A 26,625-nucleotide genomic window follows, 5' to 3' on the forward strand; every position below is an offset into this window, starting at 1 on the left:
ACATGGAAAGAAGATATGGAGATAATCAGCAATTATTAAAGCTGGGAACGAAACCACGCCAAATCCCTTTTTCAGATTCCCTCTCTTGACTCCTCCCTTCTGGCCCTCTGCCTTCTTTTCCTCTAAACTTCTCCCCACTTTGCTGCTTCCCCTTTGTCCACGGCAACTGAGGAATTCCGGATGTGCTGCAACTATGCTTTAGAACGCGGAAGATTCAAATAGTGAGAAACAGTGACGTTATCTAGCTACCTGAAACGAAACCCTAAATTTCGGGTAAGCATCTCTCTCTCTCTCTCTCCTCCCTCCAGGAGTTCTTTACCTCACTAAAGTAATCCGCTTCCGCTTCTGCTCCTTTTTTAGCCATGTATAGCCCACTCAAACTGGGGTTATGATCTAATTCGCAAATCGTCACTATAACGGCTTTGCATCTCGAAAGATCGCATTTTTTTTTATGTCTTAGAAGAGCCTATGAACCATTGGTAGAGGGGAGTTCCTCAAGAGTGGTTTTCAGGTTTTCTAATATTCATTTCAAACGTAAAGGCTAGAGTAATTTATTTTGGGAAAGAATGTTTAATTTTAAGGGTTGGTTTAATGGTTAATTAGTGCAATGCGGAAAAAAAGGGGATTGGTATTTTGTTACCGAAATGCATTTTCAGTACCCAACCCAATGGACAAATATGAAGTCAGCATTTTTCTAATAATTAATGGTACTTTTACTAAAAGGTGTATCGTATTTTGTTATAGCTGTTTTATCAATTTGTTGCAGATGATCCAGAATTGATCATCCGTATTTTATTGGGTGAAACATTTTTGAGTTGCAACGTATTTTTGATCGTAGCAAAAGATCCCATTAGATTGTCCTGATTTTTGGTGATAAAAAAGAAAAAAAAATCCTGGCTCTTGATTCCATTCGGGGCTCATTTGAAATTTGATGAATTCACTGTACACTCACAGCCGGTTTTATTATGTGCATTGATACTTTATAGGATAATATAATCTTGAGTTGCAATTTATGTACCAAAAATTTATACCAGCTTCTGGAGTTTGATGGTGAAAAAGGAAAAGGAATATATCCTCTGATGTTCAATACTTCAATTCTATTTGAGATTCGTTTGAAATTTGAAAAATTCACTTTTTTTTTTGATAAATTTCATGTGCCTTATAAATATGATGGTTTACCTAACCAAGTTTATTTTGGCTGCAGGGTATTATGGTTGCTGGATATTTTCCATTTGTAGCATGCAGACAATATAGGCAAGTGTTTCTTTCATCTCTCTTCCTATACCTTTTTTTTGTATGTGTGACACAAAGGAATTATATATTGTTCTTCATATATATGCTATGAAATGGCTGATTGCACAAATACATAGCACATATTGGATTGATTTTGATTTGTCTGCACTGTGGAGACAGATAGTCAAATACCCATCGTTTCTGAACTTTAACTCATTATACCATGACCACACCAGATGTTATCGTCACTTTTTAATTAAATCTAGTCTCTCTCACAGTCTTACTCTCTCTCTCTCTCTCTCTCTCTCTGTCTGTCTCTCTCACACCCCCCCTCATACACACAGTGCACTTGATCTTGAATTCCCCTTTGAGCTTCTTGTATCCTTTAGGAACAAGGGTTATGCAACCATCTGATGGTTATGCATAATCGTATTCACCTTGCCTGATTAAACAAGAACTGAGAAGAGCCATACTAAAAGTACTTGAAAGCAGAATGATTCAAACACCTTCCATTAGTTGATACTTATAAGGCGTTTGTAAGCAACAGTCCTAGTTTGCATTCCCCTTTGAACTCATGTATCCTTTGGGAACATATCTGAATGTCTAGGGTTATGCAACCATCTGATGGTTATGCATAATCATATTCACCTTGCCTGATTAAACAAGAACTGAGAACAGCCATACTAAAAGTACTTGAAAGTAGAAGGATTCAAACACCTTCCATTTGTTGATACTTATAAGGTGCTTGTAAGTAAGCAACAGTCCTAGTTTGTTGTTCTTCCTGCTTCCATTCTCCCATTTCTTGCTCAGCGATGATGTTAAATGAGTTCAACTAATGGAAAGCATATAAGAAACTCTAGCATTCGGTTGTGGATGGTATAAACAGCCTTATCCTAGGCCTGAAAATTCACACACCAACTTAGACCTAAAAAACCCTATAAGGTAAGAGAACTAGCCAAGTCATTGGCTTATTTTGATGTTCTACATGTTTGACATTGGTATGATACCTTTTTTTGGAGTATCCATTGTAACAAAGAAAAGTTATTATGGATGCCTATTGTGTTACTTGGGTCTACATAGATGCTTGTATGTTTAAGAACAACTAGATTGAAACACTATGTTTGCTTAGGAATATGTAGGAAAGACAATTTTATTAGAGCAGAAGCTTAGGATGTTTGCTGAGTTATTGGATTTTCTGAAGCCCATGTTGCCCAGAAATACAACCCAACAGGGGGTGGGTGTGTGGGTGAATTGGGTTTTTGTAAAATGAGGTGGCTTTGTGCAAATTAATGCAACCTAATGCTTACAATACACTACTGGAGTAAATGTAATAAAATAGATACCAACTGCAATTGAATACTAAAAACTTACAACACAGTGTTCAGTAAATAAGAAGTGATAAATGCAAGTGGACTGAACACACACATGCGCGCACCAGGTCTATGTCCTCTCTTAGAATTTGTGGCACTCTTTTCAATCAAAACTTGCATCAGCTAGTTGATCCAGTGCTAGCCACACCATACATACACTAGGTAGTTGATTCAGTGCTAGCCACACCATACACCCCCTATTTTTCTCACAGGAACTTTTTTGTAAACTATCTAGTTGATCTAGCGCTATCCACACCACAAAGGTAGTTCAACCTTTGATTTTTACTTCATAAATCTCAAATACAATCTACAAATGGCAGGAATAAGAATCCCAAACGTATTGAATAGGCAAATACAACTTAAAGACAAGGAACAGAGCAAAGGTAGGGCTCAAAGACTCATTTCAAATTCAAATCCATTTCCCTTTTCCTTTGTTTTTCATAATCTTTTTCAGCAAATCATAAAGGTATTTATAGAGAAAGACCTGATGACCGTTGGAGCGTGAATCAGAGCATTAAATGCATTTCTTCCCGTTTAAAATAGAGCATTGAATGCAGTTTTTCTGCTTAAAAAATTAACCGTTGAGTATTTGTTGACGATGGGGATTTCCCTTCTCAACTTGGGGTTGTCTTTATTTTCTGGGTTTGTTCCAATGATACACAGCGTTGACTTCTAGCAAAGTGGGGGTGACTCATTGGGAGCTTCTCAATTTTCCAGAAAGAAGGGAGGTCCCAGTAACACTTGAGGTCATCTCCAATTTTTCGGAAAATACTTGGTTCAAACCAAAGGCTTTGGGGCGATGTCCCCTCATTCAAGGGGTGCATCTCATCCCACAATCTAGAAACTTAGCAGTTTTAAGTTTTAATAGTTTGCTTCCCTTGTTCAAATCAATCCAAACTGATCCCAATTTCATTGTAACTTGACTTTGAAATATTCTAATGATTGTGAGAGGTGAGTCTTGTACTCTAGGGTCTGATGAAATCATAGTTGTCAAGGTGTCGCCTAGGCGACTAGGCGCCTCACCCAAATGCCTTGACTTTCAGCAACTAGGCGCCCGCCTAGGCGATTGAGTGCCTGCCTAGGAGACAAATGACAAGGCGGGCGCCTTTTATAATATCATTTATATTGCTGTATCTTATTAATGTATGTGTTAATACATTTTATTATATGCTATATATATCAATTATACTTTGTTTTAATGTTTTACTATTGAAATTTAAAAGATCAAAGGGTTTTGAGAAGAGAAAAAGAAAGAAAGAAAGAAAGAAAAGAAAGAGGAAAGAAAGAGGAAAGAAAGAATAAAATAATAAAGTTATTTTTTCTATTCTCTCTCTAATTAAATAAAACAGAAACTCCATCCTTGTTTTTTTTTCTATTCTACTTTCCATCTTGAATATTTATCATATAAAGTTGATAACCATCCTTAGCTGCTAATTAATATGAATTTTCTCTTTTACATACTTATTATAGTAGTATTATTTTTGAAAATAATGAAATTAATATATGTAAAAGATTTTTATCTTTTAGATGTGATGATTTGCCACATTTTTAGAGGAAATTTAATGTTCTTAATAAAGAGAATTGCTATTTTTTCAATTAACGTACATGCTGTCGCCTAGGCGACTAGGCACCCTAGTGTCGCCTAGAATCACCTAGACGCCTTGAAAACTATGGATGAAATCAAAATTGAGGCTCTGGTGCTTGCAGGTGTTCTTTATACATCAAATGAAAGATAAGACCTATTCTAAATCCCTGATTTGTAGTCTAATTGCTCTTTTTCAAGCTTTGGCCAATTCTAGTGTCCTGAGCATCATCCAGAACAAGTTCTTAGGCAGACCATTTGATTAAAGGTGTTTTAATCCACTTGAACTTTAAATGGCCGCGAAAAGCTATTTTCAAACTGTTTTAGTGGTTTAGATAAGCCTTGTTCAAAGAGAAAGAGAAAGAAGAAGAAGAAGAAAGCTATCGAACTAGAGAGTTTAAACCCTCCTAGTCAACCATAATCTCTATTATACTAAAATAAGGGTACAAAGTCAAATATACCCCTACTTAAGTATGGGACAAGAGAAATAAAAAACAAATCAGAATTGCCACATCACTACACTACTTAAACTATAATGAAAAGACTAAGTTACCCTTACTCGACCAACTCTAACACTCTCTCTCAAGCTGGAGAATATATGTCATATAATCCCAACTTGTTACATATATAGTTCACTCTCCCTGAACTCAAACCTTTTGTGAACAAGTCTGCCCATTGATCACCTGAACTCACGTGTTTTGTGAACAAGCCTTTAGCCTGTCAATCCGTAGTTTGTCACTACTAGTTATGACTATATCATCCACATAAACCCCTAATAAAATCGTTTCGGTTTCAGAATCATAGCTGAACATTGAGTGATCGACTTGACATTGTTTCATTCTGAAAATTTTCACCACTTCACTGAGTTTCCCAAACCAAGCACGAGGAGACTGTTTCAGCCCATAAATTGCCTTTTCGAGTATACACACTTTACCATCCTCCCCCTAAGCAACAAGCCCTGATGGTTGCTCCATGTAGACCTCTAAAAGATCACCGTGGAGGAAGGCGTTTTTAATGTTAAGTTGAAACAAATGCCAATCATACATAACTGGCAAGGAAATCAAGACATGAACTGAACCAATTTTAGCAACAAGAGAGAATGTCTCCATATAATCCACCTGATACAATTGAGAGTAACCCTTAGCTACCAGTTGGGCTTTCAACTATTCCACACTACCATCTGGTAAATATTTAATAGTTATATCAGTGATTTAAAAGGCGCGCCTAGGCGCACAGGCAAGGCGCATTTTGGGGTATGTGCCTCGCCCAGGTCCTAGACACACCCCTTTCAAAAGGCGCACGCCTGGTGTGCCCGATGCGACTCAGCCCAGGCGTGTGCCTTTTTAAATTTTTGCATTTTTTTTGCTGTTTTTTGAGTCTAACGACTGGGCCAAGGGCTCCACCCCCGGACCCCCGACCACGCCTCTCGAGGCAAGCCCGAACAAGTCTATGTTAGGGCCTGAAATTCTTATTTCTCACATAAAAAATAATGATTTTATAACTTTCATTGCCTTTTAAGAAATTTTATTGCAATGAATGAATAAACAACATTAGCAAATAGGGGGTTCTACTCCGCTCCGGTTCGCTCTCTTCACTCGCTCACCAAAGCTCTGAGAACCCTTGCTAATGTTGTTCATTCATTCATTGCAATAAAATATCTTCTTAAAAGACAATGAAAGTTATAAAATCATTATTTTTTATGTGAGAAATAAGAATTTCAGACCCTAGCATAGACTTGTTCGGGCTTGCCTCGAGGGGCGTGGTACAAGGTGACTCATAGAATCAAGAATGCAATATGTTTTACATCACATTAGCTACTTGAAGCAATGCAATTAAGGAGAAAAAGTGATTGTGGGCTTTACATGCTTGAAAATGCTTTATATGTTTGCTTTTATTTTTAAATTTTCATTTGAATACGCTTTACATGTTATGTTTATGTATTTTAATTTTAGATAATAGGTTTTTTAAAACATTTATTTGAAAATTTAAGTTTATATTTTTTATTAACATTATGTTTAATATTTTTGATTATTTTTGCATTTTTAATATTTTTGGCATTTTTTTTGAATTTTCTGACTTTTTTTTTGATTATTTAGCTTTTTTTTTTGTAATTTTGCGCCTTTCTTAAAAAGGCATGCGCCGCCTCGCCTTGCACCTCAGGTGTAAATTGGCCCTTGCACCTTTTTTGCGCCTTGCGTTTTTAAAACACTGAGTGATATACACCCATTTACAACCTACAACATGCTTACCTGGAGGAAGAGTGGTGAGCTCCCACGTGTGATTGTATTGAAGAGCAGAGAGTTCTTCCTCCATTGCCTGACGCCATCCTATTGAAGTAAGAGCCTCTTGGAGATCCTTCTGTATAGATATAGAGGACAACAAAGAAACAAACTAGCGATGTGAAGTGGAAAGATGAGAAACAAAAACATAATTGGATATGGGATGTAAAGTACAACTACATTTACCTTTTCACGACACAATGGAAAGATCTAGGTTAGAAGAGGTAGGCAACTTTGGGATAGGAGCAACTATAGGATCCGCAAATGAGGTAGAAGCTGGAGGTGTCAATGTCTGTTGATGAGTATACACATGCCGGATCGGTGGTCGTTCAGTAGGAATTTGCACTAGAGGAGGTGAAGGTTCAGGCATAACAGGAACAATTGGAATGGGATCACCAACGGGAAGAGGAAGAAGGATCAACGGTGAAGAGGTTGGGACATCAGGACCCGAGAAGAATGACACGGACTAAAAAAAGTGACATCAGGACAGACAAATGACTTATGAGTGATAGGATTGTAACACTTATACTCTTTATGAGTCCGAGAATAGCCAAGAAAGATACACTTAATAGAATGTGCGTCCAACACTCCAACTTGTCTAAAACAGTGCCCAGATTGTGAATAAAGCACACATACCCAAAGACCCGGGGAGTTAATGGAAAGGGAGATAAAGTGGGGAACAAAATAGAAAAGGGAGTCCGACCATGAAGGATGGATGGGGGCATCCGATTAATGAGGAAACATTTTGTGAGCATTGCATTGCTCCAAAAACGCGTAGGAACATTCATATGATGAAGGATAGACTGAGCAACCTCAAGAAGATGACGATTTTTTCGTTCAGCCACCTCATTTTGTTGAGGGCTGGATGCACGAGGTCTAATGAATGATGCCATGTTGTTTCAAATATTATTGAAAGGAAGTAAGAAAGTATTCTCTGTCATTATCTGAACGAAAAATTTTATTAGAACACCAAACTGCGTATGTATTTCAGCAAGGAATATTTTGAAAAATAGAAAACAATTCACTTATTTCTTTCATTAAATAAATCCATGTCATCCTTAAACAATCATTAATGAAAATGACAAAATACTTGTAACCATTATAGGACTCAATTCCGATTGGACCCCAAACATCTGAATGGATTAAAGCAAAAGGACACAACATACGACTATCGACCCTAAGACTAAAGGAAACTTGATGGTGTTTCCCATACTGACACGACTCACATTGCAAAGAAGGAAAATGACACAAAGAAGGAACTAGTAGCTTGAGAGCTATGAGAGATGGATGTCCCAGCTGACAGTGCCATTGGATAGGAGTCAGGGAAGTTTGAAGTGCAACTGAAGATCCACCATCATCAAGATAATACAATCCACCTGCTTCATGCCCTCCACCAATCTTCTTCCCCGTCTTGAGATCCTGAAAAACACAAGATGAAGGGTAAAAAGTGATAGAATAATGAAGGGCCTTAGTTAATTTACTAACAGGTATAAGGTTGAATGGAAATTTGAGCACATATAGAACAAAGGATAAAGAAAGAGATGCAGTATCAACATTACCAACACCACAAATGGGTGAAGAAGAACCATTGGACATTGGCTAGGGTAACAGTTTGGGATGTAGAAGTTTTAGAGAGGGAAAAGAACACACTTGGAGTCCCAGTCATATGATCAGAGGCTCTAGAATCAATGATCCAATGAGAATGTTTGGATGCCAGACAAACCATACTTGAATGAGCAAGGGTAGCAGTGTTCTGTTGTGAAGTGGCCTGAAGGAACCTCTCATACTCATCTCATGGTACACTCATCATCTCCTTCTCAGAAGCAGATGTAGATGTAGAATGTCTTTGATTTGTCTATTGATTATCACTCACATCACCACTACTAGCAATTGCATGGTTAGCCCATGTGGAAAGTGGGCCATGTAAATCATATCAGAAATTAATTGAATGTCCTTCCTTGCCACAATGTGTTAGTGTTTTAAAAGTGCAAGGCGCAAGGGCCATTTTGCGTCTGAGGCACAAGGCGAGGCACCCGCCTTTTTGAGGCAAGGTGCACAATTTAAAAAAAATGCAAAAAATTCGAAAAAAATGCAAAAAATTCAAAAAATTAAAAAATTATAAAACATAATATTAATAAAAATATTAATTTAAGTTTTAAAATAAACGTTTTAAAAAACCTATTATCTAAAATTAAAATACATAAATATAATATGTAAAGCATATTCAAATGAGAATTTAAAAATGAAATCAAACATATAAAACATTTTCAAGAATATAAAACCTACAATCCCTTTTTTTTCTCAATTGCACCAAGTAGCTAATGTGATATATTACATTCCTAATTTTACGAGCCGCCTTTGTGCCACGCCCCTCGAGGCAAGCCCAAACATGTCCATGTTAGGGTCTTAAATTCTTATATTTCACACAAAAAATAATAATTTTATAGTTTAAATTGCTTTTAAGAAGATATTTTATTAAGATGAATGAATGGACAACATTACCAAATAGGGGGTTCTTGAAGCTTCGGCAAGCGAGTGAAAGCCCCCGACCCAACGGCTAGACTCAAAAAAAGGGAAGAAGTAGCAAATTTTCAAAAGGCGCACACCTGGGCTAAGGCGCAAGGTGCACCAGGCGTGCGCCTAGGACCTGGGCGAGGCGCCTACCCTAAAATGCGCCTCGCCTGAGCGCCTAGAGGCGCGCCTTTTTAAATCACTGCAATGTGTACACTTCCTAGTAGTGTGCCCTCTTCCTCTACCATAGCCTCCCCCTGAGTCACGACCTCCACCACTTCCACTACCACGACCAAATATGGGACTACCACAGCCTCCTCGAAATGCATGTCCTTCCCCTCTATTTCCACGTCCACCTCCTCTTGCTACAACAAACACTGATCTATTAGAAGTTGTGGTACTCTTTGTGGGTCCCAGGGAAATCCTACGGAGCCGAGCAAATACTTTCTCAAGTGTAGGAAGAGCAGAACCTCCCTTTGTGCTCTAAATGGTTCATATTCTGATTTCAGCCCTACTAAAAACCTGGTTACATCAAGTTGCTCATGTTGTTGTTGCTGAATTTTGACATTTGAAGTGAGGGGGTGATGGACATTAAGTTCATTCCTGAGGTTCCTCATACTGGCATAATACTTTTCAAAGGTTTGATTTCCTTACTGTAAATTGAAGTACTCCTAATAGAGCTTATATACTCTTGTAGTATTGTCCTGTCTAGAATAAAATTTCTTTACATGTTCCCATATTTCCATGGCTGTATCTAAGAACATAAAGTTTGCACTTTTCTTGGGTTCCGTACAGTTCCATAACCATGTCATGACTTGGGCATCCTCTTGTTCCCAATCATCAAACCCTGGAGAGTCAACTGATAGTTTATCCTCCTTCACATGTTTCACCTTCCTCTTGGCCTTGAGAAAAACCTTCATTGACTTGGCCCATGGAACATAATTTTCACCATTAAGTTTAATTGATGTCATGTGCACACCTAAATAGTCTGAGGGGATAACCACATTAGATTTCTGATCACCACCATCATCTCGGTTGCTGCCATTTTGTTCTCAATACACTAGATTTCTCCTAGTTCTGAATTATCAACCAACAAAAATGATTTCTGCTATTCAATCAACACTGCTGCAATCTGCACATCACCTTATGGCACTTTTTCAACCAGTCACCATAAAAAAACACTAACATATACCACCATTCAGACACATTTTGCCATCTCCTTCATAAAAAAAACTGATTTCTCACACAACTACTGTTAACCACACTATTTCTCACATCACCATTAAAACATAAACAAAGAAAAATCCCCTCTTGAAACTGCTCAGTAGAGGGTCTGTAACACAACAAACACCACCACACAACCACTAGGGCTGTCACTCATGGTGATAGCAATCTGAGAACTACTCACCTAGGGCTGCCACACCTTACTAACACCTGTAATGGGGATTGCGGCAGTCCTGGATCACCAACAAAGGGTTGCCGCAGCCTTCTACCTGTGTAACTGAGATCACACCTCAGAGAAAAGGAGGAAAGAAGAGAAGAGATAGCAGGTCCAGGAACTTGAGATCACAGCCTCCTTCTATTTTATTTAGTGCTTTGATACCATGTTTTAGTGGTTCAGATAAGTCTTGTTCAAAGAGAAGACGAAGAAGAAGAAGAAAGCTGTCGAATTAGAGAGTACTAAGGTACCCTTACTCGACCAACTCTAACACAAACAATCGGTACCAACAACTCATGGTGTGATTGTTATCATCAAATACATAGAGATGTGACCCAAAGGTCAACAGCTCATATGATGAATCATGTGTAGTTAACCCGGTTTATGTGGTGGGTGGAAGAAATGATTTGTTGCTTTTCCTTTCTAACCAAATAGTTTCTTTTCTCAGCTTATAGTGAATATGTAATTCTAGTATGTGCATAGTTATCTTGATGGTAAGTTGTAAGAAATCTTCCTAAGGGAAGGTTTAATAATATTGTGTTTTCATGGGATTAATCTGGGGTTGCGAAGGGGTCATTGCTGTGTGCGATGGTAAATCTCAAGCTGACAAGTATGGGGAAGATGGTGTAGAGAACATTGATGTGGGCCCCACAGCTGTGGTCCCACTCTGTCCGTAGGGTAGAATGTATTTAGTCACAGCTGTGGTTATTTTGCTATTCTGTTATTTCTAGTTTCAGTTTTATATTGTTTGTTATTTGTTAGCAGTTATGATGTAAACACCAAGGGCAGATATGTCCTTTCATGTAACTAGCATAACCTATATATATTAACTTAAAGTGGTAGCGGCAGAATATTGACATTCTGTTCTTCTCCTCAAAATCTGTGTTCTACTGCTCTTTCACCACTCTTTCTTCTACTTCTTCACTTTCTCTTCTCATCGAACCTGAAATCTCTTAGTGGTCAAGACTGAATAGCAGTCTTGAAAACCTACATGGTATCAGAGCCAAGTTAAGGTTTTTCATGTGAGTCTAATACCAGCCGACCACATGAGAATTCCCTAGGACTGAAAGCTGAAAATGAGGAGTTCGCAGACTGATTCTTGGAGATCGCCAGAGGTGCTAGCAGCTGTTGGAAACTTGCTAGGGTTGCAGAGTGTTGGTGGTCAGGAAGGATCAGAGAAGACTAGGGTTCAGGTAGCCCTAGAAGGCAGCGAACTATTTTTTCCTTGTAAGTTGTTTACTTTTTAAGAGAAGTTCTATCAGAGAAGATAGGTTGGACCTATCTAGAGGGGAAGGCCGAACCATTCTAGTTCTTTCTCTCTTCGATTCACTAGGGTTTTATAGCAAACCCTGGCTGAACTGTGTTTCTCTCTACTCTAGGGTTTGAAAGTGATCTGCGGCAAGCCCTAGTGTTTGACTGAACCCTGTGATCTACCTAGAGCTACTCTTAAGTTTATTGGTAGGTCCGATCAGATTCTAGGGTTTCTTATTAACCCTACTGCAAGCTCATCTATACAATTTGGACTGTGCTACCGAATTGCTTCCTTTCAGGACTGATTAAAACCCTACTACAAGCTCATGTATATAGTTTTAACTGTGCACTGAATTGCTTCCTTTCAGGACTGATTAAAACCCTAACTTTCCCTAGCATATTAGTTTTTTTTTTTTTTAAAGCTGTTCTCAGAGTTCTAAGGGAGTTAGAGATCTACGGATAGCTATTGCTATGTTGGCTAGTTGGTTTTAGATCAGAATTATTTCGGTTTTGTGCACATACACTCATAATACAGATCAAGCCTATACTGTTTTGATTGTGATTGGTGATTCAAGTACTATTTTGAGACTTGACAGAAATGGAGTCTAAAATTCAGGTAGAAGGCAGTCTTGGGAACATCAGTTATGGTGGTATTTCTGAGATGGGTGGTCAGATTACGACCGTAAAGTTTGATGGATCAAACTATTTGGAATGGGCCCAATCAGCCATGATGGCTATTGGTGGAAGAGGTAAATTAGGGTATCTCTTGGGAGATATGAAAGAACCTTCCAAGGGAGACCCGACATATACCAAGTGGATGCAAGAAAACTACTTGGTTATGACATGGTTGTGTAATTCTGTGCAGCCTCATATTAGCCGGAATTATTTGTGGGCAAAGACAGCTAAGGAGATATGGGATGTTATGAAAGAAACTTACTCCCAACCCCTTAATGTTGCCAGAGCATATGAATTGAAATGTGAAGTGAACACCCTTAAACAAGGAGAGAAACCGGTGTCGGTCTACTTCTCTACCTTGAAGTCCTTGTGGCACGAGATTGATCACTTAGAGACTCTTGAGTGGGAGAGTCCCAAAGATGCTCAGACCCATAGAAAGCACATCGAGACAAACAGAGTGTTTGAGTTCCTGGCGGGACTGAACTCAGATAATGATATTATGAGGCAGCAGATTTTGACTAGAGACAGTGTGACTCTCTCTCAGGCTTACTCATTTGTACACAATGAAGAGACCAGAAATAAGGTTATGATGCAACCCACATCAGCCTTTAGCGGCTACACCAAAATCAGGGGGTGATTTAGAGAAGGACAGGAGGAAGGAAGACAAGAAGGATGTAGTATGTGAACATTGTAAGAAACCCAAACATACAAAAGAGACATGTTGGAAACTGCATCCCCACTTGGTTCCTGCGAAGTTAAGAAACAAGAAGGGCACTGCTCATGTAGCCATGAACACTGATTCAGCATCCTCATCTGGCACAAAAGGAACATCTTTGGAGACCTTAGCTGCAGTTCGGGCTGCCTTAATACAGCTAGAAAAGGAGGTTGGAAATTTAGCTCAGCCACTGCAGCCTCCATCAGCCCCTGTCATATCTGCCTTCGCCCATTCAGGTACTCGAGCTTCAGCCTATCATGCCTCAGCTCCAGGTACTACTGAAGCCTGTTGGGTAATAGACTCGGGTGCATCTGATCACATGACTAGCTTGCCTTCATTGTTTACTACTTACCATTTGTCTTCTGGTAGGGATAAGGTATCTATTGTTGATGGCTCCCTGGTTCCTATTTCTGGGAAGGGTGACATCAAGCTTTCAGATACTATCTCCCCATCATCTGTTTTGCATGTTCCTAAGCTTGATACTAACCTTCTTTCAGTCAGTAGTATTACCAAGCATATGAACTGCTCAGTAACCTTCTTCCCTGACCGATGTGTTTTTCAGGACTTGGAGATGCAGAAGGTGATTGGGACTGGCCGTGAGACGAATGGGATCTATCTGCTCGGGGAGCGGTTCCGTCAGGGAGAGTCAGTAGAGAACTTGTCTTTTGTTTCTCAGAGTGTGAGTCCGGTTATGCTTTGGCATAACCGATTAGGTCATTTGTCTTTTCGATCTTTACAGAGTCTGTTTCCTACTTTATTTGAGTCTATTGAGTTGTCTCAGCTACAGTGTGAAAGTTGTGAGTTTGCTAAGCATTGTAGAAAGCCTTATTTATTGAGTAATAAAAGGAGTGATAATTCTTTTGATATTGTGCATACTGACGTTTGGGGGCCTTATCATATCCCTTCCATGGGTGGGTACAGATACTTTTTGTTATTTGTTGATGACCATACCCGTTTTTCTTGGGTTTATCTCATGCGTTCACGAGATGAGGTACCTTCCCTGACCCAAAATTTTCACCAAATGATCCTAACCCAGTTTGATGCCAAGATCAAAGTTCTCAGATCTGATAACGCAAAGGAATACTTTGCTAAATCATTGACATCTTATCTTCTTCATCATGGGATTATCCACTAGAGCTCTTGCCCTCATACACCTCAGCAGAATGGAGTTGCCGAGAGGAAGAATAGGCATATTTTGGAAGTGGCTAGAAGCCTCATGTTTACTTCCAATGTCCCTATTCGCTTCTGGGGGGATGCTATCCTCACGGCAGTATACCTTATTAATCGGGTCCCTTCCAGGGTCCTTGATATGCGATCTCCTTTTTCGCTTCTACACCCACGTGAGGACTTGTTTTCTATTCCCCTTAAGACATTCGGTTGCACTTGCTTTGTTCAGCTTCTCGGACCCCATCCCTCCAAGTTCGAACCCAAAGCATCCAAATGCATCTTCCTTGGTTATGCACAAACTCAAAAGGGTTATTGCTGTTATGATCCTGTCTCTAGGAGGAAGTTTGTCTCCATGGATGTCACTTTCTTTGAGGGGACACCCTATTATCCTCGGGTTGCCCCTCAGGGGGAGAGTAGTGAGAGTGGGGGTTTGAGTTCTTGTCTTCAGGGGGAGAGCAGTGAGAGTGGGGTAGTTCCTTTACTTATTCCATTGGGTGATGAGAGCTACAATGGTGAGGGTGGTCAGAGGGATCAGGAGTTGAGGGAAAGCTGCAATGGTGAGGGTGGTCAAAGGGATCAGGAGTTGAGGGTTTATCATAGGCGGTGCAAGCAGCTTGATCCTGATCATCAGCAGTCCAGACCAACTCCAATCTCATCTGCAGCTCCAGGTCCAGATACTTCAGTCCCAGAGCCCACAGAGGCTTCCCCTATAGATTGACCTTCCAATTGTAGTCCGTAAAGGGAAACGACATTGTACCACATCCACAACCCACTGTATTTCCCATTTTTTATCCTATGATCGCCTATTTCCTACCTACAGGTCCTACCTTAACTCCATTTTCAATGTCCCTATTCCAAGAACAGTGCAAGAAGCCCTATCCGTCCCTGAATGGAAAGATGCAATGCAAGTTGAGATGGATGCCCTATTGAAAAACAACACCTGGGAGGTAGTTGATTTGCCAAAAGGAAAGAAACCAGTTGGATGCAGATGGGTATTTACGGTGAAGCATAATGCAGGTGGATCTATTGAGGGGTATAAAGCTCGGTTAGTTGCAAGAGGGTTTACACAGACTTATGGCATAGATTACTTGGAGACATTTGCACCGGTAGCCAAGATGACTACTGTTTAGTTCTATTGTCCCTTGCAGCAAGTCACACTTGGCCTTTATACCAAATGGACGTGAAAAATGCCTTTCTGAATGGAGATCTGCAGGAAGAAGTTTACATGCGTTTGCCTCCTAGATTCTATGATGCAGAAATAGGTAAGAAGGTCTGCCGGCTCAACAAGGCTTTGTATGGTTTGAAACAGTCACCTAGGGCTTGGTTCGATAGATTCATACTAGCACTTGTGAAGTTTGGATATGTACAGGCCCAGTCAGATCATACCCTATTCATCAAGAGGATGGAGTCCTCTTTGACACTACTGGCCGTATTTGTTGACGATATTGTGGTCACAGGGAATGATAGCCATGAGATTGAGTCTCTTAAACAACTTCTTCACCAAGAATTTGAGTTGAAGGACCTTGGTGTACTCCGGTATTTTTTGGGTATTGAGGTTGCTAGATCCAAACAGGGGATCTTTATATCTCAGAGGAAATATGTCCTACACCTATCGGAAGAAACTGGAAAGTTAGGTGTCAAGCCTGCAGATACACCAATTGAACAGAATCACAGGATTAGTGCCGAGAGTGGGGAGCTTCTTGAAGACAAAGTTATGTTCTAGCAACTGGTAGGAAAACTCCTATATCTTTGCCTCACTCGGCCATATATTACTTATGCTGTTAGTGTTGTTAGCCAGTACATGCATTCTCCTAGAGCCACACATCTTCTTGCGGCAGAAAGAATCTTAGCCTACTTGAAGAGATGCCCAAGTAAGGGTATACTTTTCAAGAACAACAATCACATGAAGGTGGAGGTCTATACTGATGCAGATTGGGCTGGGAGTGTTGATGACAGAAGGTCTACCTCAGGATATTGTGCCCTTGTGGGAGGAAACCTTGTCTCCTGGAGAAGTAAGAAACAAAGTGTTGTCTCCCGGTCAAGTGCTGAAGCAGAATACAGGTCCATGGCCAATGGAGTGGCTGAAATCCTATGGCTAAGATCTCTACTTGAGGAGTTGGGTATTGAGTATGAGAAGCCCCTGATGCTGTACTGTGATAATCAAGCCGCCATTAATATAGCACATAATCCAGTACAACATGACAGAACCAAACACATTGAAGTTGACCGCCATTTTGTGCGAGAGAGGGTCTCATCTCAAGAAGTATGCCTCCCTTACATCACATCCAGTATGCAACTAGCAGACATCCTCACTAAAGCCGTATCAAGAAAGAAGCTAGAGGCGGATCTATCAAAGTTGGGAATGATGAACATATACTCCCAACTTGAGGGGGAGTGTAGAGAACATTGATGTGGGCCCCACGGCTGTGGTCCCACTCTGTCCGTAGGGTAGAATGTATTTAGTCACAGCTGTGGTTATTTTGCTATTCTGTTATTTCTAGTTTCCGTTTTATATTGTTTGTTATTTGTTAGCAGTTATGATGTAAACACCAAGGGCAGATATGTCCTTTCATGTAACTAGCATAACCTATATATTTTAACTTAAAGTGGTGGCGGCAGAATATTGACATTCTGTTCTCCTCAAAATCTGTGTTCTACTGCTCTTTCACCACTCTTTCTTCTACTTCTTCTTCACTTTCTCTTCTCATCGAACCTGAAATCTCTTAGTGGTCAAGACTGAATAGCAGTCTTGAAAACCTACAGATGGGTTTGAGTCTGAGACTGGCCACTTTATGTGAAAAGTGTTAAGAGTTTAGGTCTGTATCCAGTCTACCCTTTTCAAGACTCCAAATAGCTGGGACTAACATTGGGTAATGGGATCCTAATATGCATGTCAACTTCTTTTATTCATTTAGCAAGAGTTTAGGTCTGTATCCAGTCTACCCTTGTGTCTTAAGATTGATACAAGCTCATTACTTTGTATTATTTAATAACTAATATATATTTGCAAGAGGTTATAAGGATCTGTTTCTCTGGCAATGAGATCCTATTCTGGTAAGACCTTTTGCGTGGAGATACTACTTTGAAAGATTGTTATCCTAACCCTTATTCCCTTTCCTCGTACAAGAAAGAACTTATCTCCATTTATTTTTATTTTTATTTTTGTGGAGCTCTTCTTTTGGGGGTAGTTGGGATCTTGAATTTCGAAGAGGTCTTGGGGAAGTGGGTTCAGATTTATCATTGATCTTTTGAATACTCTAGGAGTGTTCTTGGATTATTTACTTTTGGATAATTGTATTTGAACTGTATCTCCTTCAGTTTTTTTATTTTTTTATTTTTTATTTGTTCTTGTTTCTTCTGTATACTTTCACATTTTCCCACCTCCATCCAGTCTTTTCCAGTTAAAGAAGTGTGAGTGGACCCATGCCCCCCAAAATATGGTCTTTTTGTTGAGAGATTACTCTTGGGAAAATTAATACTTGTGACATTCTTCAGAAAATGATATGAAATTGGTATTTATTTCCCCATATATGCTTTCTTTGTAGTGCAAGTGCAGAGAGCCAGAGACTACTCAAAATATGTTAATTCCTGTTTATTTGGAAGTGTTTTTCTTCTCTTATTGCAAGTGAACACCTCTGCAAGATGTAGCTAGTCTTTTCAATCATGGTTTCCCTGTGTTGCCTACCAAGAGGGAGAGAATAATGTGGATGTACACAAGAGCAGTGGTTCTCTGGACTATAAGGGAGGAAAGAAATGCTAGGTTCTTCAAAGGGCAAAGTTTAATTATGAAGGTGGCGATTTGGATTAAACCATGGATGTGTTTGCCCCACTTTCAATGGATGGCATCTTTAGAGGATGGAGAATGGTGGCTGGATTGTCAATAATCAGAAATGTAATTCATAGGCAGAGTATTTAGGGATGGCAATGGTGCTGTTTTAACACTGAATTCTAGGTCAATTGGTTATGGAGACTTCTAATGGTAGAGTTATTAAGCACTTTACAAGGGCCGGTTGGTCATGAACAACAGTCGGGCATTATGGATCCATAGAGTCCACTAATCAAAATAAAAAAAAGAACCACCAGCCAGAAAAAAGGGAAAAAGGAAGCCCCCAATAAAAAAGTAAGCCATAGTGTTCACTATGAGTGCCCGTGCAACAACATAATGACTTGTAGAAAAGATAATTTGTGCATTTGTTGGCTATGTCCTTGAATACTGTTGTTGTCTAGAAGCTTAAGCAAAAAAGTAAGCCATAGTGTTCACTATGAGTGCCCGTACAACAACATAATTCTTCATTAGTGTACCCATTGACTTATGGAGCACCACTTACCTTCATGATATGCAAAGAAGCTTTTGTTGGTCTTGTTAAAAGTTAAAACATGAGATAACAACTATGCACTTGTGCACCTAGATTTTTATTGAATCTATTGCTATTTGCTTTCCTTTATATCATAAAGTTTAGTGCATTGACACCAGTGCACACTGTAGTTTCATCAATCAAAAGCAGTGGCATGGAGATAACAACTATGCACTTGTGCACCTAGATTTTTATTGAATCTATTGCTATTTGCTTTCCTTTATATCATAAGGTTTAGTGCATTGACACCAATGCACACTGTAGTTTCATCAATCAAAACCAGTAGCGTGGAGATGTAGTAAGAGTGGTGGTTATTTTGAAGGAAGAAGAACTTTAAGCAGTGTAGTCAAGGCAGATGGGCAACACATTTTGGCCCGGTAAGCCAATGTCTAGGCAAGAACAATGGATAAACAGATAAATATGTATTTTATTGTGTATGTTTGACACTACTTTTTTTTCAGTAACAAGAAATAACTTTGTTAAGCTTTCAGAAAAGTCTAATACAACACTACTCTCTAGATGCCTAGAGAAATAGATGGATAGCATCGGGTACAAGTACAATCACATGTTTGATATATCAGGCACAAGAATTTAAAACTGTCTGTGGACCTTGTGTATCCCATTCTAAGGTACTCTTGTGGACCTTTGCTAAACTATTGCCTGGTTCAATTTGCTGATCTTGGAACCCACCTGAATGAGTGATTCAGATTGGATACTAAATTTCTAACTTCCTTAATGAAGGATCTAAGCATCAAAGGCCCATCTGCCACTGATAGGATCTAATGAAATGCCACTTGGCAGTCTCCTACTATAATGCCATTTCAATCAGTATTAGATGCCAATTTCAACCTTTGAAGTGTGAGTATCTCTGCCCTTACAGTGTTCTTTTGTCCTGCTGACCCTGAATAGCTCATCAAGATATTACCTTCATAGTACCCCCACTCCGGACTGTCCCAGATTGCCATGTTCTAGGTACTACCTGCCTATGATTAGAATAGTTTGCCACATTTTTACGTCTAAAGATACTAGGCAGGCACTTAAAAACATGCTCAAAATATTTTAATTGGTCAATTGATGAATTCATTTTATTAAAATAAACATGACACGCCGGATAATTATCAACAACTTTGAGCTCATATATTTTCTGCATCTATTTCTATTTTATACTTGTATGTTTTTTTTTTTTTTTTTTTTCTGGAATTTGTTACTCTAAAATATAAATTAGGATCATGTAAACAGATTATGATTGTTTTAATTGAAGAAAAATTATGTGATAACTTATCTTAGGGTCTGTTTGATAAAGGCTGATGAAATGGTTGAATCGATTGGTTTATTGGCCTATGGCTATTGCTTTGTCTCATGGTCAATACTCAATACTTTCTTAGGTGCTCTTTGGTGTGGAAGTACTTTATCATTCCTTAGTTTTTTAATGTAGTTGCTTTATTGAATTCTTATTTTTATTATTATATTAAATTATTATATTTGAAATATTGAAACTGTTATATTTAAATGTCTATCTTCTCATGAATATGATGATTTTCCATGTTTTGATATGAAATTATAGTTATTTAATGAATATTATTGTTAATTGTTAGCGTAGATGATTATTGGTAACTATGCAAAATAAGAAATCAGCTTAGGATATGGGGTCTTTTACTTTCAAAACTCATTGCCTAGGCTTGCCTTGCCATCTAGGCTCTCCTTGGTCACCTAGCTTTGCCTTGGTACCTTGAAAACCATGTGCTTGAGTTCATTGTTTTAATTTTTTTTTGATAGGAAACGGTAACTTTCATTAAAGAATTGAAAAGATTACAGACTTACCACCCACAAAATGGATGGAATATCAAAACAAAATCTTACAAACAAGCCCAAAACAAAGCCTCCCTAGTGGCTCCTTACTTAGCTAAAGTGTCAGCCATTCCATTTGCTGACCTTCATATCCATTTAAAATGCACCCCAATCTCCCTTGCTAAGCTAATAATCTCTCTTAGAGGCTGTCTAAGAGGCCAAACTCCCAAGTTTCCAGATTGCATTCACCCTATTACCAGCTTGGAGTCTCCTTCCACTTCTAATTGCTGCATTCCCATTGTTTCGCCAGTCTCAAACCTAGAAGTAAGGCCATTACTTCTGCCCTTAATGAATCTCCCACCCCAATTGGGCCCGAGTAAAGGGCCAAGACTTTTCCTTGTTTCTGAACACACCCCGACTCCCGACTGACCTGGATTACCCAAGGAGCTTCCATCAAAGTTTAGCTTCACCCTGAACTGAGGTGGTGGTACCCAACTTTCTTGTACCACAGGGGAGGAAGGAGAGCATACAGCTATAGCACTCCAATTTCTAATTAAGTCAGCTGAGGAGAAGTCCTTGAAGAGACAATGTACTTTCAGCCAATGCATAACCTTGATGGTGACAACCTCAACAAGTGCTTCCTTGGATTTTTCTTGCCCTAGGAAGATCCTATTGTCTCTCTTCCCAAATTGATCATAGGATGGCTGCTCTTGTTATTTTCCACATTACCTTGCGTCTTTTCCTTGGTTGTCGGAAGAAGCTAGAGTCAAAAAGGTTCAGCACACCCAAGGGAGGATTCCATCTGCAACCAAACAATGAAGAGAATCAATCCCACAAATAAGAAGCAAAAGGACAAGAAATCAAAAGATGAGTCGCCATCTCACAGTGATGGAAATGAAATGCACTTGGAGTCAAAACTGTCAGTCACATGCACAATTTCTTACTTAACTAGATTTGTAATTAGTCTTTCTAACTTAAACCAATGGGTACATTCTTCTTCTTTGGTAGTTAATCAGTCGGTACATCCTTTGCATTGTTGTGATGGAAACTATATGTGATGCAACAGATTTTTCATTGTGTTGATATTCTAAGGTGCTTAGTATACTATTTACATTGGTTTCCTTAGATTGCTTCAGAACTGAATACTGATTTCCGCAATTCTTAGTAGGACTGTTAAACTTCTTACTCAACATGTACAACTTTCTATTTTTATATTGCTCTTAGATCTGAGTAATTTGTCAATTGTTGTAAAGTAAATCCAGTTCATGCTGAGTAATTGGCATAGTTCTTTGGCTTTCTTTTTAATGATATATTCGTAACGTTTCTATTAGTTTTTATAACATATGGGTTTATAAACTAATTTTTATACCTTAAAATCAACAAATAAAAATTTTGTTTTTTATTAGTTTTACTCTCCAAGGGTCCTTTGGTTGGTATTTTAACTCTTTGACATCTGTGTGACAACCTTGAACCTATGTTATATTCCATATACCTCTCTCCTTTTCATACCCATAAACCATAGTCCTATATCATAAATTATAATCCTATATTATAACTGTATTTCTAGAGAATATAGGTGATATGTAAACTAGAATTCAAGAATCTGGCAACTCCTGTTACTCTGGTCCTCTGCTTTGAAGAAAACTAGATATAAGACAGGGATTTGTAAAGAAGCTTGCAGATGCAATTTGTGGAGGCTAGGTGTATTTGATTTTGTTTTCCATGGTCATCTTTATGCTGTAGAATTGATTTTGCTAATTAGTGAGTATGCTCCAAAGACTTCCTATAATCATTGGCCTTGGAGGCTTTTGATTCCCTTTTGGTCAGTACATTCCTTAGTTATCCCAAATGAATAGCAAGACTCTGAAGATAAGGATCAGTTGATGGTTTGGTTTGAAGGGGAGCCGGAGATTTCTGTAGCTGCAAAGGAGGAGGAGGGTGGAAGTGAAAATAAGGAGGGAACTGATGAGATTTTATCAGGAGAGGAGGAGAGATATGAAAATATGGAGCTTGAAAAAATTGTCGATAGGGGAGATGGAGGTTGGTAAGTGGTTTGGTTTATGGTTCTTGGGGGGAAAGGCATTTGTTAGAAGAGCTTGTGAATTGAGAGGAGAAATAAGGAAGAGAGAATGAACAAAAATAATAGTAGGGGCAGAGTTGAGAGGCCGATGAACAGTATTTGATATTTAGTTTGCGAAGTTGCTGTATGAGACTTCCTTTTTGTAATTGTTGGTTGTTGAAAGATTAAGCTCAAGGTGTTACCTTACCACCTTAGTAGGGATTTACATGGTTTGACATTTTTTTCCCATGTCCATGGAAGATCCCTACAAAACTCACCATTCTCAATTCAACTTTGTACAGCCTTAGTGAGCAAGCTAGTATATATATTCAGAGATTACTGAATTAGGTTTTCTTGAGGTTCCTAATTTGTTTGCAACCGGGAATCCAAGAATGAAACATTTATTGAAAATACCACTACCATAGTTGTCAAGGTGACTAGGCGACCATGGGGCATCCAGGCACCTAGGCAATGCCTAGGCGATGGAATCTATAAATATGTTAATCTATAGATTTCTATACTTCGACCTAAACTATTTTATAAGTTTAGGAACTAGGAAGGGAGTAGGTTCGGCTGTTAAAAATATTAAGTGCAGGAAGCCTGGAACTAGGAAGGGAGGAGCCTCTGTTTTTTCGAAAAAAAAAGCATTGAATCTGGGATGGAAGAAGGGAGGAGAATAGGGGCGGAGCCCCTGTTTTTTCGAAAAATAAAAGAACCGAAGCTGGGAAGAAGGAGGTGTATAGGGGTGGAGCCCCTGTTTTTTTGAAAAAAAGCACTGAAGCTGGATTTAGGCACCCGCCTAAGTCTCTGGGTACAAAACTATAGGCGTTTGGGCGAGGCGAAACTGGAAAACCGCCTAGTCACCTAGGCACTATGACCACTATATTCAGAGATTATTGAATTATGTTTTCTTGAAGTTCCTAATTTGTTTGCAACCAAGAATGAAACTTTTATTGAAAATACCACTCTATGGTTGGCATATGGATGAATTTAACATTAATGCACAGATAATGGGTTGGGGTTCTGTCCCCTAGACCCTAATGCTCTGATGCCCTGCCATCAATGCACAGAAAATGGGTTTTGAGTGTAAGGGTGTAGTACCTCTGTAAAACCTTCATAAAGTACTGGATTTGTACAATGTTGATTGCAGTGTGTGTTGGGGTCTTTCCTTGTCTCTCTTATTTTGGTCCAAAGACTGAGGCAAGAAGTGTATCTGGAAAAAGAAATTTTGTTTTTAGCCTGTTTCCTCTTTGGAAGTTACTAATAGATCAAAGATAGGCTATACATGAAAATGGTCAACGATCCAGTGCTGTAAGGTGGATATAGGTCTACCAATCTCAAAACGCCCTCTTTCTAGAATGATCAAGTTTTCTCTGCCAAAAAAGTACACGTAGCAGAAGTTGATGCATGGTTACTTGCATGTGGTGATATTATAGTGGAGGTTAGAAATCCCGAGTGAAAGGTGATCTCTCATGAAACTTTTATCTGGATCTGACCTAGTCAGAAACATTTTTATCAGGTTTCTGCCTTTGCTTAAAGTTTATGCGACTTAATACTGATTAATAAAGAAGTTTAAGCCACTTCAGGTCATTACTGAAATTATTACTTTAATGTCATGCCAGTTCCAAAAATGGTGTATGCAAACATGCTTTTTTTTGGATATTCTAAAGTGCCTTTATGACCCTCCTTTAGGAGCTGTATTGGTACTGATGGCATTAGGGGCCAGTACCTGTATGTTTTGGTATCAACTTCTTTATTCTTCCCTTTTCTTACCTCTTTTATTGTGATTGGTTCTTTCGTTCTGAAATCCATATGATCAATTGATTATGTCCCTTTTATCTTGGTTTTGTCTCGGTGAGTATGTACGCCTTCATGATCAACTTCGAGTACGTCCATAAAACCTTGTACTGGATTTGTACTTTGTATCACCACATTGACATGGAAAAACTTAGTGGAAAAGTGGGCCATTGGTATTCCTTTTCTGAAAATGTTCTTTGATCTTTGGACAAGCAACATGGGTATTGTAGGGCTGGGAAGATATAAGATGTTCATACCATTTCTCAGGCTTCTTATGCTACAGTAGTATCTTTTGAGTTTGAACATAATATCCCACGCCTTTTATCTCAAGGAAAACAGATTCTTCTGTACTGTATCAGTGTATTGTTCACTAGGAGACGAAAAATTATAAAACATGTAAAACACTAAAACACTCTGCATTTATCTTGTACAACATGTAAAACTCTCTCTCTCTCTCTCTCTCTCTCTCTCTCTCCCGCCCTCCTTCCCTCTGTCTGTTTTTTGGCCCGGGGGGTTGAAGTTAGAATCATTGTTCACAAGGAGAGCAAAAATTATAATACATGAAAAGCACTAAAATACTCTGCAGTAAAACTCTCTCTCTCTCTCTGTTTTTTGGCCGGGGGGGGGGGGTTGAAGTTAGAATCATTATCTTGCTTCTTTAAGGCCTTTATCAATCTTAACCGATGGCTTCTGTAATATTTGTGACGGTTTGCAGGTTAAACTTGGTTGGCGTTTTCTCCGAAGAAAACCCAAGCAGCACTTTTACTTACAGAGGAAGCAACTATGCTACCCACAGGATCGAGAGAAACCCAAAACCGTGAGAATAACAATCAGAAGGTCCACCCTCAACCCATGGAAGAGTCCATGAATCAGAACCAGGAAGCTGTGGAAGCCCTGATATCCAAAATTTTTACAAACATTTCTTCCTTAAAATCGGCATACATCCAGCTCCAAGCTGCCCATACTCCTTATGACCCAGACAAGATCCAAGCTGCTGATAAGCTTGTAATTTCAGAACTCAAGAACCTCTCTGAACTGAAGCATTCCCATAGGGAGAACAACCCCAAATCTACCTTGGCTTCTCCTCAGGACTCCCGTTTAGTTGCTGAAATCCAGGAACAGCAGAACCTGTTGAAGACTTACGAGGTTATGGTGAAGAAGTTCCAGTCCCAGCTGCAGACTAAAGATTCTGAAATTCTTCAATTGCAGCAGCAGATAGAAGAATCCAACCAGAAGCGGGTGAAATTGGAGAAGAAACTGAAACTGAGGGGCTTGCCAACAAAAGAGTCTGAAGAATTACAAGCTGATAATGGTTTCCTCAACACGGAGCTAACTCCAGATCTCTTCTCATCTGCCCTAGAGGCTGCCTCCAAAGCTATACATGATTTTTCTAAACCGTTGATCAACATGATGAAAGCAGCTGGGTGGGACCTTGATGCAGCTGCAAGTTCAATTGAACCAACAGTGGTTTATGCGAAGAGGGCTCACAAGAAGTATGCGTTTGAATCCCACATATGTCAAAGAATGTTCAGTGGATTTCAGGAAGAAAGTTTCTCCATTAAGCCAGAGAATATTACAGTATCTAAGGAGAGTTTCTTCCATCAGTTCCTGGCTTTGAGGACAATGGATCCCTTAGATATCCTGAGCCAAAACCCAGATTCTGTTTTTGGAAAATTCTGCCGGAGCAAGTATTTGGTTGTTGTTCATCCAAAAATGGAGGCTTCATTCATTGGGAATCTGGATCAGAGGAATTACGTCATAGGTGGTGGGCACCCAAGGACACCTTTCTACCAGGCTTTTCTGAAGCTGGCTAAATCAATCTGGCTTTTGCATAGGTTGGCCTACTCTTTCGATCCCAAAGTTAAGGTCTTTCAAGTCAAAAGGGGAAGCGAGTTCTCAGAAGTTTATATGGAAAGTGTGGTGAAAGATGTGGTTCCAGTTGAAAGTGATCAGAAGCCAAAAGTTGGACTTATGATTATGCCTGGTTTTTGTATTGGTGGTAGTATCATCCAATGCCGGGTTTACCTTTCAGGCATGAAGTGCATTGAATGACTGTTGCTCTCTATAGTGCATACTTGCATTGGGAATGTGTATGATGTGTGTTGTGTTTCTTTCTCCGTTATATACTTATATGTAATACTATCCCTGCTGGTGTTAGTGCATGTACCAATCCCAATGGTTCTTGGGAAGCTGCCACTTTTTTCTGGTCCACAAATTGTCTTCGCCTATGCACAACATTGCACATTTCTTGTAGCGATGATGAATTTCTTAAGCGAATTATTAATCAAGTTCCTGACATTATATTAGTGATATAGTTGTACTAGTGCCTTAAAGTTAAAAGGTGGTTGATAAAGTTTAGCAATTTCTGCTGGTATCCTGGTCAGCTCAGCAATTTGTGTTGACTC

General features: G+C 39.2%; 1 protein-coding gene across 2 annotated transcripts; it reads left to right on the top strand.

The window, feature by feature from the left end:
- Positions 1–26,530, top strand: LOC104602268 (myosin-4 protein (DUF641)). 2 transcript variants are annotated; one of them, XM_088895747.1, is made up of 4 exons: positions 1–273; positions 1,205–1,254; positions 18,841–18,953; positions 24,936–26,530. In XM_088895747.1, exon 4 carries the CDS (start codon positions 25,004–25,006, stop codon positions 26,270–26,272), a length of 1,269 nt encoding a protein of 422 aa, XP_088751873.1. In that variant the 5' UTR covers positions 1–273; positions 1,205–1,254; positions 18,841–18,953; positions 24,936–25,003; the 3' UTR covers positions 26,273–26,530. The 2 variants fall into 2 exon arrangements, with proteins under 2 accessions (XP_088751873.1, XP_010264192.1); XM_010265890.2 differs by lacking the exon at positions 18,841–18,953.
- The last annotated feature ends 95 nt before the right edge of the window (positions 26,531–26,625 follow it).

Source organism: Nelumbo nucifera, chromosome 1 (assembly GCF_055504915.1).
Source record: "Nelumbo nucifera cultivar China Antique chromosome 1, China Antique-T2T, whole genome shotgun sequence".
NCBI lineage: Eukaryota > Viridiplantae > Streptophyta > Magnoliopsida > Proteales > Nelumbonaceae > Nelumbo > Nelumbo nucifera.